Raw genomic sequence first — 15,337 nt, 5'->3', positions numbered from 1 at the left:
ACTAAAATGTTGATTTATTTACCTCATTTGCTACATTTAATTACAAATATAGTATTTTAATACCCTGCCCCCGTCACTAATGAGTGCTTGTCCAGCTAGAATAGTGAGTAGAGTAGGAAATGCTCTTTTTCATTACAATATTGAAAACTTTCCTTCCAGTACATCTACAGTGGACATATCACAAACACAATTCCAAATCCAATAAAAACAAACCAAACAAAAGCACACCATCCACTTGAGTGTCATTGGTACTTCAGTAGCAATTATGTCCCCCAAATTATTCTCCCAAGACCTATTTGCTATCCAATAGGACAATTGTCCCTTTCTTTTTTTCAAAACTTTTTCTTTTCTTTTTTACGTAAATAAATTAGAAAAGTAATTTTTGCTACTCTGGATTTTGTGGGTTTTTTAATGCATCAATTCTCTCTGGGCTGGGTCCGGAGACTGACAGCAAGCTAGAGCAGTTACTGAGTGAGGGCTTTCTGACTGACAACTTTCCCCCTTTCCTTTGAGAACCTTCACTGGGGTAGCACTGGCAACTCCAAGAGCTGCATTGTTGGCACGTGGTGATGGTCCCACAGAGGTTTCGACTCTCAGAAAGGACGAAGAGCATCTGGCCATACCGCCTCTGCAGGAAGTTTCAGGAGGTGCCATTCCTTCTCCCAGTTGAAAAGATAGCACCCACACACATCTGAGCATGAGCCCAGCTGATTCCATATGGGAAATGTAGCCTCAAGAGCAAGGCACGAACTATGACATGTTTTGAAATTTACAGGATTGTAACTCGGGCCACAGAGTAACAGAAGTACAACACTTCATTGTTTTTCTTTTCTTTTTCTCAGATTAAACATTAGGCATCATGGTACATAGGACTGAGCATCCAGCTTAGTGACTTGCCTGTAAATCGTGCCCCTAAACTTGGATCTGCCAATGAGAGGCAGTTAGGTGTAGCAGAATAAATGCTGCCAGGTGAAAACTACCATTCTAATATCAACCAAGGCAGGGGCCCTCCTGAGATTTATTTATTTTTAACAGAGACATTGACTCAAATAATGTTTTTTTTAATACAAGTACTGTGCTAGACTGAAACTGCAGAGAGCCATGGCTCCCAGAGCAGCCTTCCTGGGTGTCTCTTGCTCCTTCCACTTGTCCAGGCTGGGGTCTTGGGCAGGGCTGTCGGGCTGGCTTCCGGACTTCAGGGCCTTTCTAATCCTTCCTACCCAAAATGCCTCTCTCCTTCTGGGATGGATTAACTGAGATAATGTGCAGAGATTTCAACACTCAGGTCCCAGGTGAGGAGGCTTTCCCGGGGGAGGACTCTCTGCTCCCGGCTCCTCAGGGAGCTGATGATACAAGACCTTAAGACCACCAGAGGCCTGGAAGCTACTACCAACCCTCAGGGCACACAGTCACCCTCCTCGGAAAGGAGATCGCTGAAAACTTGGTCAGTCTCCCTGCTGGCCTCTGGTTCATCATAATCCAGTAGCACAAAATGATTTTCCTCAATGTCACACTTCACAAAGATCACTTGACTTTTCTCTTTCCCCTGGGATTATTGTGTGAAGAAAAATAAAGCCATCCATTGTGAACCACTGTGCTTAAATGGGAACAAGATAAATCTGCAAGTAAGTGCGAGGTAAGAGTACATTCCCTTCTTTGTCCTCCATAGCTACCTGTGCAGGTGACCATTCCTACAGTGCATTGCAGGTGTGGCAAGAGACACGTCCTGTTCAGGATGATTAGGATGTCATAAACCATTATTCACATCATGTGCGTGACCCGATTTGAGGAGCCAGGCCCAAAATATTCATGGGCAGAAGGGTCTGGATAATTGTAATTTTGGAGTAACAGAGTTGAAAGAGGCAAATCAAAATAAGAAACAAAAAGAAAGAAAAAATTGAAAAAAAATAAGGAAGAAAAGGAAAATACTTTGAAGGCACTTTTTTCCATAGGAAAAAAATATTTTATTTTTTTAAGAACAAATTCAGTTTGAAACAGACGTGGAATGTGACTTCACGGGTCTCATTTTCTGGGGGGGGGGGTAACTGCAATGTGGAACTAAAGCAGATTTAAAACCTATGACAGGCTATTAAAATAAAACAAAGAAAGAAAAAAATATTTATAACTCAAGCATAATACTGTGTTACTTACAAATTGGACAACGAAATTTTAAATAAATATTCATGGTACATAATTACGGCACAAATATGCAGCAATTTGGCAACCTTTTATACCATTTTTTTTTCCTCATTACAGCACAAAGGGGAATGACACTGCCGTTAAACAAGCTGTAGCTAAATACATTGCAAAATTCAGATTTTATACAAAACATCTTGCTTAGACTTTATAAAAAACCAACATTGCTCTATGTACACAATCTGGGTAAGAAAAACCATTTCTGTCTTGTTTTCACGTGTATTTTTATTAAAAAGGTGAATAAGGCTACTGTAACACCCCGAATCCATAGACAGTAAAATCTGAATCTATTTACAGCATCTTCACTTAAACACGATGGTGCAAATTCCGAAGTCAGTTGACTAGGGACGATAATACAAGCAAGGCATTTACAGTAACTTTCCAAAGCTGAACCAACTCCAAATAAGGGGACAGTTGGTAGATTGTCATCTTCTGCACCAGACACAAAACAGACTCGCAGAACACTTTTCAATTGGTTGCAGGTAACTCTTCATCAACTCATTTGATTTTTCACAGTTTAGCATATAACCCAAATATAGCCAACTGATGATACATACATTGGATTTCATTAAAATCAGACTGTTTCCCATTTTTCCCCTCCTCGACCCTCTCCCCCATCCTACAAGTCACTTCTGATGGCTTACAAGAAAATCTTGTATGAATGCACAGAAAGGAGAGGTTGGGGTGATGGAAAGAATTACATATGTACTGTGACTGGTCACCATGGCAACCCTCCACAGAAATATGATATAGATATATATAATATATATTGGAGATATATATTATACATATATGTACACATGTATACCACACACCCAGTCATACACACAGACACGCACTTTGGACCAACATCATTTTCAGGTTCAGAAAATAGGGAATAATAATTTCTATGACAACTCATTTTTGCAGGTACTCACTGGAGGTTTGAGAACCTTCAAATGCTGTCGCTACATTTTTTTCCCTCCCAATTCAGAAAGCAAAGTGTTACCATAGTAACAGGACTCTGCTAAAGATGTCTATTTTGCATAGCACATAAAAAGTAGGTTTCCTGTTTACTCTTCTTGTTTCTGGAAGGGTGGGGTGGGGGGAAGGAGAGGAGGAGGGAGCCCAGCCAGACTTTCAACCGAAACTCCCTCAGTGTGACTGCTGGATTCTAGAGAACACTTCAGCCCATAAGGCAAGGGAAAACCCAACACAGAAAATAAATGCCAGAACATCTTGTCATTGTTAAATAGATGACGCAGTCACATCGACTTCCTGGTGTTTGGGGCTTGTATTTCCTAGTCTACAGTCTGTGAGATGCTTTCCGAGGACTGTTATTTTTGTATTTGCTCTCATTATTGTTATTTTTGGAGTGGTATTGTTTTTCCCAGAAGTCGCTATCCAATTGTTACATTTCATTTCTTAAAGCACTGAGCGTTGGGATCACTTAATTGCCACGAATGAATTTCACATCTTCTGGTGTGTACTGTGTGCAATCTTAAAATATATATTAGTAAAAATCTTTCATTTTATATCCCTTGTGTTCTATACACCTATTATAAATATGTCCTATCTTCCTTCTCCCCCTCAACATCATAATTCACTTCCGTCTTAAGGACTCTAAGAGGTTTGCCTTGTGTGCTTCACTTTGACACCGAGCACCGGGCACTGGACTCGGCAGTACCTCCCTGTGGCCTAGCAGCCCGGACAGCACCGCCATAAACCAAAGTGTCGTAAGGCTCAATTGGGGGAGGGGGTGGGGACGGGGGCATTTAGGGGGGCTGGGGAATCTGACCTACCTTTTACATGTGAGAATTCTTTAATAATGTCAATGGTGATGGAATTACAGCCTGTTTGACCTTTGGCTTTTCAACTTTTAGGTCAGATTTGGCTCTCTGCTATTCTCCTAAATGCTTTCCCTGTGTTTAATAAAATGTGACAAGTATAGCAGCTGAGTCTGCTTAAAACATCACCCAAAGCAGACCGACTCTCCTACAGCTCCAGCGCTGTATGTCTTATTGCCAGTACCACGACAGTCCTGCCCGAGTGCGTCGCCAGCGGCCGACTTTCTCCCTCCCCGCCAGGCTCTTCCACTCCAACAGTGCCCCGCTTTGTCCCACTGAAGGAAGAGGGACTTGGTTTCCCTGCACATTGCTGTTTGGTAACAGTGACCGCCTCCCACGACCGCCATCCCCTGCGTGTGTTGTGTCTACTGGCTCCGTCAGTCTTAGCAAAGCCAAAGTGCTGTGACCTACTCGCTTCTCTCTCCTCCCCCACTTTCCACTTCAGGGGCAGCAGCGTGGACCTGCAGTCGCAGCCAGCCCTTTCCCTGTGGCCCTGACACCAACTCCCAGTCCTCCCGGCTGGCTGACCGCCTGGCGCCTGGGGGGCACCTACAGCGAGCAGGGTTTGAGGGGATGGCCCACGTGACCCCAGATGTTGTTGCAGGGGGCAGGAGCGGGGCTCCGGCCACGAGTGTCCCGTGAGTGATGCAGAATGTGGAGGTGCGGAGCTCAGGTGCGGAGCTCAGGTGAGGAGCTCAGGTGAGGTGCTGCCGAGCCCCGGACATCAGGAGTGAGACAGTGAGGACTAAACGCTAGAGACCGCGGAGAACCTGACTTAGCCCGAGGTCCGAGGGACAAGTCCAGTGTGCACCGCGGGAGAGACCCGCCCGGGCAGGACTCCTGGGCAGCAGCGCCTTCGGACGGACGCTCGGCCCTCTCGTCCACACCTCGCGCCCTCCCTGGGCTTCCGCAGAGGCCTGAGTGACTGCCGCACATGGCTTCGAGGACGCGGGGCGCGCAGCAGTCCCCACGATCGGGCGTCTCAGTCTTCCGGCTCGCAGGGAGGGTTTGTGGTCACCAAGGCCGAAATGCTACAGACTAGAAAGCTGTCCAGCTGGGCTCTTCCCGGAGGCGTGATCCCGCTCCCGCGCCTGGCTCAGTCAGGGGCCGGTGCTGACCGGGCGGCGACCAGGCAGCGGCCGCCCTCAGCGGGAGGGGCGCTGAGGTCCCCCTGGGGCGAAGGAAGCCGGAGCCTCAGACCTTGTAGTAAATGTTGGCGGGGCTCTGCGGGGGCATCTCCTGGACTATGTACACCGGGTGCCCGTAATCGCCGCTCACCTTCTCGTAGTGCGGGCAGAAGACGCTGTCCGCAGTCCTTAGCGGGATGATAATGTCACTGGGCTCGGAGCCGTTGTTGTTGCTGCGCTTGGGCGTGGCCAGCGTGCTGAGCGACAGCGTGTTGGTGTGCTGCGGCGAGTGCTTGCGGTGCCTCCGGCGGTACTTGAGCAGCAGCACCACCAGCGTGATGATGATGACGATGAAGATGATGCATCCTGAAGCAATCCCTGCGAATAAGGCCACTTCGGAACCGAGGATGTTGTTCCCCGAGTGTCCGGCGCTGTTGCCGTCTGTGCTGGAATCTAGGGACACGGAGCCAGGAGAGGAGGACAGAAAGAGTTACTGTTGTCGCCAGGGCTAATCAGCGGCGTTAAAAACGCTCCCCAAAGCCAGCAAAACCAGTGACTTAAAGGGCAGCCAGACTTCCACGAGCCAGGTTCCTCGTTTAACAGCTAAATGCTAAACGGCAGACGTCAGCAGTCGGTGGCAAAGGGGACGGATGCCCAGGTCGGACTTCCAAGCCATCCCCAACCACATCGTTTCCTTTCATGTGTCCTCATCCCTCAGGAGCGCGAACTGGCGTGACAGCGAGCCCTTGATCTCCCTGCCTCTTTAACCCGAACGCCAGCCTGGGGCCACCGCAGGGAGGAAGAAAAAGAGCGGCCACCACTGTGGGCAGTGTTTAGCCTTCCCGAGGCCGGGCTCGTCCCCTTCCCTTCAGAAACCCGTTTCATGTGGATCTTCAAACAGCCTTTCTTCCGCGGCAGAACCCTGCCTACGGCAGAACAGCGCCAGACCCTGAACAGAGTGACGGGGCTTGGGAAAAGGTTCAACTCCAAACTCGTTTGTATTATTTGATTTACACTTAAAATATATTTGGAAGGCAGCAGACACTCTCGCACTGAACAGACTGCCAACCCAAATGTTAAGCACTAAAAAATTGCCTGGCATCATTATATTATCCATTTATCAGTTTGTCACAAGAATTTGACACATCTTGTCATTGAAAATCAGAAATAACAACTTCCCTCCTTGACTCTTGGAAAGAGACAGAATATTGCTGCAGATGCTAAATTTGCACAACTACCAACCAAGCACATAGATCCCTAATACAAAACGCTGACGTCTGCTCACCAGCTATGTATGAAACATTCATTAGCATAGTAACCAATATACACAGTTCCAAGACTATTAAGAAAATCAAGTTCAAGGGCAGCCAATTTTATCGGGTATTCTGAACCTTAGTCAGGAATCCATTTAATATTTTATTTTAGTTAGAAGATGTGAAAAAATTAACAATAGCCACCTGAAAAGCACAGCATTATGCAGTATTAAAAATGTTACCATCTAAAATTCAGAAGAGGATCAGTGAGACTCTTTGTGGATTAGACATAATTAGATGGAGGATTAGAACACTAATTACATATACATTAACATCAGCTTTAAGCTGGTGTTGACAATGAGCTCCATAAAGTGTCAGCCAATGAAAACTGTGATTTGAGGGAGTAGTACTAATAACTGGCTCTTACATCTGATGAATTCTGCTCTTCTGAATGTAAGACTTTCATGGCAATGAATTATTTGTCTAACTGAGTTTAATAACAACACACTGAGAGCAAAGATTACTGATGACTGTAACTACTAGTTAATTCATCTGGCACAGAAGCACTTTGACTCTCTTCTACCTCTTAGGATACTAAGAACGTGGCACACACAAACCCACAAACGCAGACCACACTGCTGTACCTGGGTTTCGTTTTACAAAGGGGCTTGTTGTGGAACTTCTTCCATTTGTACCAGCTTCCAGTTCTGGACGTCTCGTTGGATCATTATTCCTGGTTGATCCAGCAGAACTTGCATCTACATGAAAAACAAATGATTAATTACAGCACCAACATCTGATAGCATCTAGCTTTAAGAGATGCACATATATCTCAAGAGGCATGAATAGCAATGAACATAAGACTCCTTATGCAAAGCACTGTGAAATACAAGAATATAATTTTCCTTTTAAAACACAACAGTTATACTAGTTATTTCTGAGGTTTAGATTGTGAGGCCATCTGTGGAAACTATAGGGATTCTTGCATTTGGCAGGCAAAGCACTGCAGATGACATTTCAATTTAACTGAGCAAGTTGATTGACTACTATACCAATTTCTAATTAGAAGAATAATTCTTTCTTTCTGCACAATAGGTTATCTCTATGTGAAAAGGCACAACGAACACAGCTCTTCTGTAGTCAACATTCGGAAACGAGTAAAACTGCAAAAACATAGTTTACATTGTGGAGATTTTGAATTGAATCAAAGAGGTGTTTTGCTTTTTTAAAAAGAATATACATATATGGCAATAGACATTCTGCCTGGCTGACCTTAACTTTTAGAGAGATCTCCAGTAAGAGAAGCTTATTACATTGGCTTGAGGAAATTTCAGTGGCTGGAGGTGCAGAGAAGTGTCTGCTTTCCAAACTAAGGAGAAGAGGGATGAAGGGGAGTGTCAACACTGGAGCCACACTAGTGGGGCCTGACCAGGGCACAGTGACTTCGGGAAGTAGCAGGTGGTCTTTACCTTGTCCAACCTTCATGAGGATCTTCATGGCTCTTGTCTGGCACACCCCTCCCTCCTGGTTATCCAGGCCCTCCAAAGACCCATTTGATGTAGCTGATTAAAAATAAAATGGACAAAACAAAAAAATAAAGAAAAATCAGGAAATCAATAAGCCAAGTTTACATGAACATGAAATGTCTGAAAACAATTTGAAAAATAAGAATTTACTCTTAATCACAAGTTTTCTAAAAGTATGGGATGCCGAAAGCCGGAAAAAAAAAAAAAAGAAAAAGAAAAAGAAACAAAGGAAAATGGACATTGGAAACACGGCTGCATGTCAACTACCTGCTCCTTCTCCTTCCTTCACACTCGGCTGACGGGGCTGGCCTATGGGGAAAGGGAAGCATCTTCCTTTCTTTGGGGCCAAGCTCCAAAGAGCAAAAGAGTGAGTATGGCAATTCTGAAACATGGTAATCACCCCAGGACACCTGCTTCCTCCACTACAGATTTCCTGCTTCAAGAACAATTAGTTTGATGCTCCCTTTGTCAAACATCCAAGTTCTGTAAACACTAGAAGGGGAGCTTTCCCACACCCTTTTTCTTCCTCCTCCAGCCTTAAATGTCCTTCAGAAGTCCACCAGAATTCAAATTTTCAAAGTCTGATTTTCTTCCTCCATTAAGGTAGAAATCAGAAAGAACGCATGTGTGACTGTGGCCAACCTCCTCGACCAAGGTCCCTGTTGGGTTAACACAGGAACCTCTGTTTCTGGGTCCTGTGGCTGCTCTGGATGTAAGGTGAGAACTCCTAACAACCGCCAGCCCCCAGTTCAACAGCGGGATTCCCTTCCCCCATCAGCATTGAGGGCAGAGTGGGGACAGAGCCCTTCTGCCATTTTCAGTGGGGATTTTCCCCCTTTTCTTTTTTCAAATGCAGACTGTGCTCTCTTTAAACACATTACTGTCTGTCTCTTTAGGTCGGGGAGTTCTCTGAACAGCTTTGTAACTAAAGCTGCAGAGCTAGGCTGCCAGGCACTCTAATGAGGAGCAGGCTTTCAATTACAGATCCAGTTCCAGGCGAGCAGAGGTGGAGGGTGCTGGACACTGCACACCCCTAAAGTTCAAGGGCCAAGGAACAGAAGTGTTTCATATACACTTCTGCAACTTAAATCATCTTCCACTTTGATTGCTGAAGTCTGGTCTACGAACATTGCACTCTGAAAGGAACTGAAAAAGGGACAGGTGTTCTGGTAAAAAATAAACCTGAAGATATCCTTTAAATCAGGTTGCTTTGTTTGCCAGATAGTAGGTCAGCAAACAAGTTCATTTACAGTGGAAACATGCACTCCATGCATAAGTATATAACTGAAAAAATAAGGCACTTATTTATTTCTCTTTGTGTTCTTGAGTTATCAACTTCTACCATCACCATTTTCCTTAAAAACAAAGGCAGCCTCTTCTGCATGTAAATATCCGGCTTATCAGAGAGCTCTAACTTGGGTCTCACCACTGCATCTCATTTTTCTGCTATTGCTGACACCAAGTTTTTCCTGGGAAAACAGGCAATAGTTGCCATAATAATGGGTGTTGTTTTGGCAGGAAGGGTAAGAAGTAGACATAATCCGTTCTTAGATTATGGAGAGAATGTTTAGCAGATAAGTAAAAATAAACACCTGAAACCTTTGTATGCTTCTGGGAATCTAAACAACCTCCTCCCCATTCTTCAGTCTTCTTTCCCTGCTTCCCCTTCTCCAACTAAGTGGATACATTTCAAAGTATCTACTCCTCCCAAGGCCTCAGTGTGAATTCCCAGGAGCAGACTCTGGTTCTGCACAGTTTCAGAGCAGCAGTATAATCTCTGATTAATAGTTTAGTTTTCTCATTTTATTTTTAGAAAATTAAGGTATGTCTTCATATAGAAAAGTGGAAAACTGATCTATTTGGCTGATGGTTTTGCATGTTCAGTGGACTTAATTCAAGTCAAATCCCAATGTCTCTTTAAATTCATATACGTGTAAATGCACCTCCCTGCAAAAAGTGCATGAGCTTCAAAGTTAAATGACTTTTTCTTGCTAAAAGTTTCAATGCTAAATTGATAAATGACAAAATGATGTCTAAGAAGTAGGGCACAGGAAAAGATAAAGAGAAACAGAGATTTGTTTACTTTAATCTTGAGGTGGGTGGGGGGGACAAGTAAAGATTCAGAATGAAAAGAAAAAAGAAGTTAAATGGATACCAGAAAGGGGAAGGCAGGCATTGGGGAGCCTGGCGCTTCCCAGCGTAATCAACACTGCATCTGCAGAGGGAGGAGCCTCTCAAGACTGCTGTGCCAGCTGGAGAGCAGGAGAGGTGGGCATTGTCCGAGTGACTTTTTTCCTTTTAATGTGTAGGTCAGTGCCTTTGTGCCAAGCTCCCAGGTTTACTCAAAATGATGTCCAAACAATCCCCAAACCATAAACAACTCTAAAGGCATTCAAATTAAATTGCAATCCATAATTTGACATCCATGGACTGTTAGGTTAGTAGGAAGAAAACTGTTATATAAGGATGAAGTTGCTTTGCACCCTGAAGATTTGTAACTTTTTCCTCCTTAGTTAACAGAGGGGGAGAAAAGAAAGAAAGGAAAAGAAACAGGCAGACAAAAAAGAAAACAAGGAGAGGTGGAGCCTTTGCATAGCTCTTCTCAGGAAGCTGCTGCTGGGTAAGGGCAGTGCGGGGACATGCAAGGGAGACACCATTCTGAATGAGGACAATTTTCCTCCCACATTCCAAATTCTGCTCCTTTTCCCATTAAGTCAGCTTATAACTTGCAGAAATCATGGGAAGGTATTGAAAAACTTCATTACTAATGTTACAATAGCATCTGGGATGACTGCCTGCTTAAAAATGGGCTGAACTTGAAATTAACATTTCATGTTCCACCATGAAAGATTTTGACCGTGAGTTAAGGATAGTCTATGTTATTACAGAAAATCCTGTTTCAGACATTTACTACTAACCGACACGCAGAAGGTAATCTTTAAAATTAAGCTAATTTGGAATGACTTCCCTTTCTTATTTGATATAAATATAATTTTCCATAGTGAAAACTAACTTCCCTCTTCCTTTTGGAGTGCTCATCAGAGAATGCAGCTCTAATTCTAGAGGCCGTGATCTCCACCTGAACACTGACATGACCAAAGGTATCCTATCCTGAGTGCACCTCTTTCCCAGCAGTAAACTCTGAAATACAACCACAAGATTAATTTTCTGATTTCTCCTGCAATATCCAGGTCCCCAGAAGCTTTAAAAGGCTTAGTGGTTGATTCTGAAAAAAAAATCATAAGAAAATTGATAATGCTTGGGAATAAAATCTATTTCCATTTGGGGAGACAATTTTGCAATTATTTTTATTGTTCATTTGAATGTCCTCAGAATTTTCAATGTAAGACAAAGAGTAAAAATAAATCGTTATCTCATTACATTGAGTTTTTCCTTGTATCTCTCCATCAGTATTATCTAATGTAGCCACACTCAAATTATTACTAAATGGATAAAATTGCATTTAATCATTGAGAGACAGGAAAAAAAGAACATCTTTATACCTAAGCTTTTAGTGCCCAAGCATTTTTCCCCCTTGGCCCAGAGGGAAAAAAAATAGACTTTATAAAATTAAAAATTACAAGAAGTTTCTCCCTCCAGTTGGAAAATAGGCTTAATAAAGACACATGGGCATTTTACAGTCTGCTTTTAAGAGCTTTTGCTCCAGGGGTCTAATTGCATGCAGGGAGTCTACAGAAATCATTATATGGTTCCTCCAGGGTCTGACTTCCAGTGGGCAGAGATCACTGCTCAGGAAAGAAAAGCACCCCCAGTTCACAGGCCCTGAGAATTGTGTGGCACATCTGAGAGCAGGGGCAGCAATTGCACCTGCTTATCTGTGGTTCTCACTCACCAGGCAGAGTGACAAGGCTTATCTGACTAGAAAAAGAGAGAGAGAGAGAGAGAGAGAGAGAGAGAGAGAGAGAGACAGACAATATGGATGAGAATTGAGAATCAGCAGGTGGTAAAGGGCTCAGAGGACGAGAATATTCCTGGCTGTGTTTCAGACCACCCCCAAAGAAAGGAAGACTATTGCATTTTCACCTGTCTTGGTTTGCTTGTTACATCTCTGCTCACCAGGAGGCTTAGCTGCAGCTCTGGGAAGGTCTTGCCTGCTGGAGTCTATCAGGCTGGCAAAACCATGCTAATCAGATGGAGAATCAAACTGCTGCATTTGGGCCCCTATTGGGTCTCATTCGCCAGGAGATTAGAAATGAGAGCAACCAAAAAATCCTAAAGAATAGGAGCATCTCTATGAAGAACGCTTTTTAGGTTCTTAAGGGAAGAATGAAGCCTCAAGATAGGTTAATACTGTAGGAGATATGTCAAACTATTTTACTATGTAGCTTATTGGTGGGGGTCCTTGAAAGGGCTGCAGATTGATGGACATTTGAAAGCAAATATTTATATCAACTTCAAACAAGTCCACCAAAGAGCAACAGATAATAAGCATACAGAGTCAGGAAAACCACAGAGTAGTAAGAATAAAAAACCTTAAAGCTTGTCCTTAAAGCTGAGCTAGACATAATTCACGCTCATTTGATCATGAAACAAACAGCATTTTATGAAAATCTTCTGTCAATATCACCCTCTGTACTATTCGTTCCCACCATGCCATCTCATGCCCTGTGAAGGAGGGTTTCTTAGGCCAGATTGCCACACATGGTTCTCCTAAGGCTCAACACAGACTTCTAAAGAACCAGAATCCTGTTATCTGGCAAACCATGGGACTAAAAAAGAAAAAAAACATAACCCAGTGAGAAACATGGAAAGCAAAGCCACGACTTTAAAATAGACATGACACACAAAACTAGATCACTGTTTTCATGTATCATGGTGATTGAGAAAAAACAAAACAAACAAAAAAGGAGAAAGTAAAAAGAAGGGGGTACATGCATTTGAAATACAAGGAAGCTGACAGAATGTGATTATTTAAAGCCAATGCACAACCCAGGAAGTCAAGATCTATTTACTTATCTTGGCATAGATTCAAATCAAAATATGTGATGCGAACTCTGTTACAGAAACAGGGATTCCATTTCTAGAACACAATTCATGAGATGTCATGCCTTGAATAGCACAGTTGTCTTCTAAGATACTAACTCAGAAGGGGGAAAATCCTAAACATAAAAATAATGTGTCAAAAATGAATGACTGCTTTTTAAAAGTTAATTAACAAAGTATCTGAAACCTATATTTGTATAATGTGCCCCCAAAATCACTCGAAAGTCTTTTTTTTTTCTTTTACTGTGGCTTTAGAGTGAAAGAAATGAGAACCATATCATTCTGACTTTCCAAGGGCAGTCAAAACATTATTGTTAATGTTTGGCTTAATATAAAAAAAAAGTTCAGCATTACTTTTAAATCACATAGCATGTCATCCAACAAAGTCAAATTTGCCTTTTCTTGGAGCAAATGTATATGTGGTATACTTCTTCAATAGCTTTATTTGAAGAAAGAAAAAACACAAAGGGTAATACTTTCAAGATGAAACATTCACCAAATCTTTTTTTTTTTTTTTTAAATAAAAACCCCTCTCCTGGATGAGATAACTCACTGACTCTGGATGAACCCTTACCTTTGAAACTGGGAAACTTTTCACAGCTAAAACACAGTATAAACTATCAGTGATGTAGGAGGTGTGAATTTCTCACCAACTGAACATTGTTCTAGTTCGATAAGAAGAATCACTTGAATTAGGCCACATTGTTATGGTTGTGTTTTGAAATTTTAAAGCAGCAAGTCATGCATAGAGAAGTAATAACTGGCTGAGCTTCAGTGACTTCTATACAACACAATTAATTAGTTTCTCTACTAAGCAGAATGATGTGGAAAAAGTGAATTCTAAAATGGATTCACAATTTAGACCTTCCCTCCTGTTTTCTAGCACTGGAGAATGACTGACAATACCACGAATCAAGTACAAGTTCTTGAATAAAATTGTTTAATTTTATTTCCTCGATTTCAAAAGTTCATGGTAAACAATGATATGGTAAATCAATGACAACTCAGAAACAGAGGTTTTAAAAAAATGTTGCAACTTTGAAAAATGTTTACTAAGCTGCTTTTGTTTGTATGTGCACTTAAAAGAGTTTAATGACCTCCATTCCCTAGCCACTTTCACTTGGGAACAGACAGGACCTGAGATATACGTGGAAGGAGTGTGCAGATGCTAACAAAGTGGAGAAGGCCTGGACACTAGGAGGCCAGTGCATTGGAAGGACAGTCACAATACACAGCCAAAAATTTCACACCTAAAATGCAACATGATTTATCATAGTTTAATCATAAAACCTTTCAACCATCAAAACTGTGCAAAAAGTAAACAAATGGCAATCATCAGAGATGACAAGAGCCTTAGCTGTCTTTGACGGCATATGCTGGAAAGTAACTAGCTACCTACAGTGGAAGCAGCAGCAGTGTACACACTTGTATGCACCCAGGAGCAGTGATTGGGAAGAGAAGCAGAAGTGCAGTATCCCTATCTAAAATGCTTGGGATCAGAGGTTTCAGGTTTGGGGATCCTTTGGGGTTTGGGGATTTTGGACTTTGGAACATTTGCATAGACTTGTCATGCCAACACTCAATGTTTCAGATTGCAAAGCATTTTGGATTTCAGATTTTGTATCAGGGAAGTTCAACCTGCATCTCCAGGTTCAGCCCAGTATGTTGACACCTTTCTGGGAAAAGATCAAACAGTGCTGGCAATAAACTGTTTCCACCCCCAACATTTTTTTTTTCTTTTATTTGAGCAGTGCTTAAATACACATGATTATTTATGAAGTGGTTTACTTTATTTCCTCTCAAAACATTGCTTGCAACAACTTGGTGACTTGGTTTTTGATAAATCTGGCTGAGGAGAAATATTGCTATCCAGGACTAAAATTTTATTGCTAAAGTTATGATGATTTATGCAGGTAGAATTTCTCATTAGGTTAAAAAAATTCAACATGATTTCATAAAAAAGGCTTTTCATCTCATGCACTTCAAGGAGTTTTCTTATTGCCACAGTGATTCAGACAGTTAATATACTGAAGACATTTAGTCAACAGTAAAATAATAATTACCTTCCCACAGAAGAGTCAACCTCTACATGGGCAAAAACCTACTAAGAAAGGAATTGTGTTTTAAAAATAGGTGTCCAGATGACCAATTCGATAGTAATGACTAAACTCACATTTTTTTTAAAGAAATGAATGATGTAATAGTTCTCAAGATAAAACATAATTCTCTATTGTCTATATTAGCTTAAGCATCAAGATTTTTAAAAGCCAAACTTCCTGGTTAAGAGAGCGTGATAACATCTAATGAAAATATTCTGAACCATGAAGCAGCATGTGTTTGAGTGAATTATATCTAGCATATAATCCATTGCCCACTCTCTAGTTTTTAATGATTTTCATCATTAA

At 42.2% G+C, this 15,337-nt stretch overlaps 1 protein-coding gene across 1 annotated transcript in view; it reads right to left on the bottom strand.

Moving 5' to 3' along the window:
- Nucleotides 1–3,209: 3,209 nt before the first annotated feature.
- Nucleotides 3,210–15,337, bottom strand: part of EFNB2 (ephrin B2) — a 41,339-nt gene continuing 29,211 nt past the window's right edge. Inside the window, exons 3-5 of the mRNA XM_081310775.1 lie at nucleotides 7,872–7,964; nucleotides 7,047–7,160; nucleotides 3,210–5,602 (exon numbers count right to left, since the gene is read on the bottom strand). Of these exons, the coding sequence (XP_081166901.1) occupies nucleotides 5,217–5,602; nucleotides 7,047–7,160; nucleotides 7,872–7,964 (593 nt within the window). The 3' untranslated portion in view covers nucleotides 3,210–5,216. The remainder of the gene's footprint in view (nucleotides 5,603–7,046; nucleotides 7,161–7,871; nucleotides 7,965–15,337) is intronic.

This window comes from Spermophilus citellus (assembly GCF_964194105.1).
Source record: "Spermophilus citellus genome assembly, chromosome: 1".
In the NCBI taxonomy this organism is placed as follows: Eukaryota; Metazoa; Chordata; class Mammalia; order Rodentia; family Sciuridae; genus Spermophilus; species Spermophilus citellus.
The sequence above is the reverse complement of the archived record's forward strand: the minus strand, read 5'-3'. Positions and strand labels throughout refer to the sequence as shown.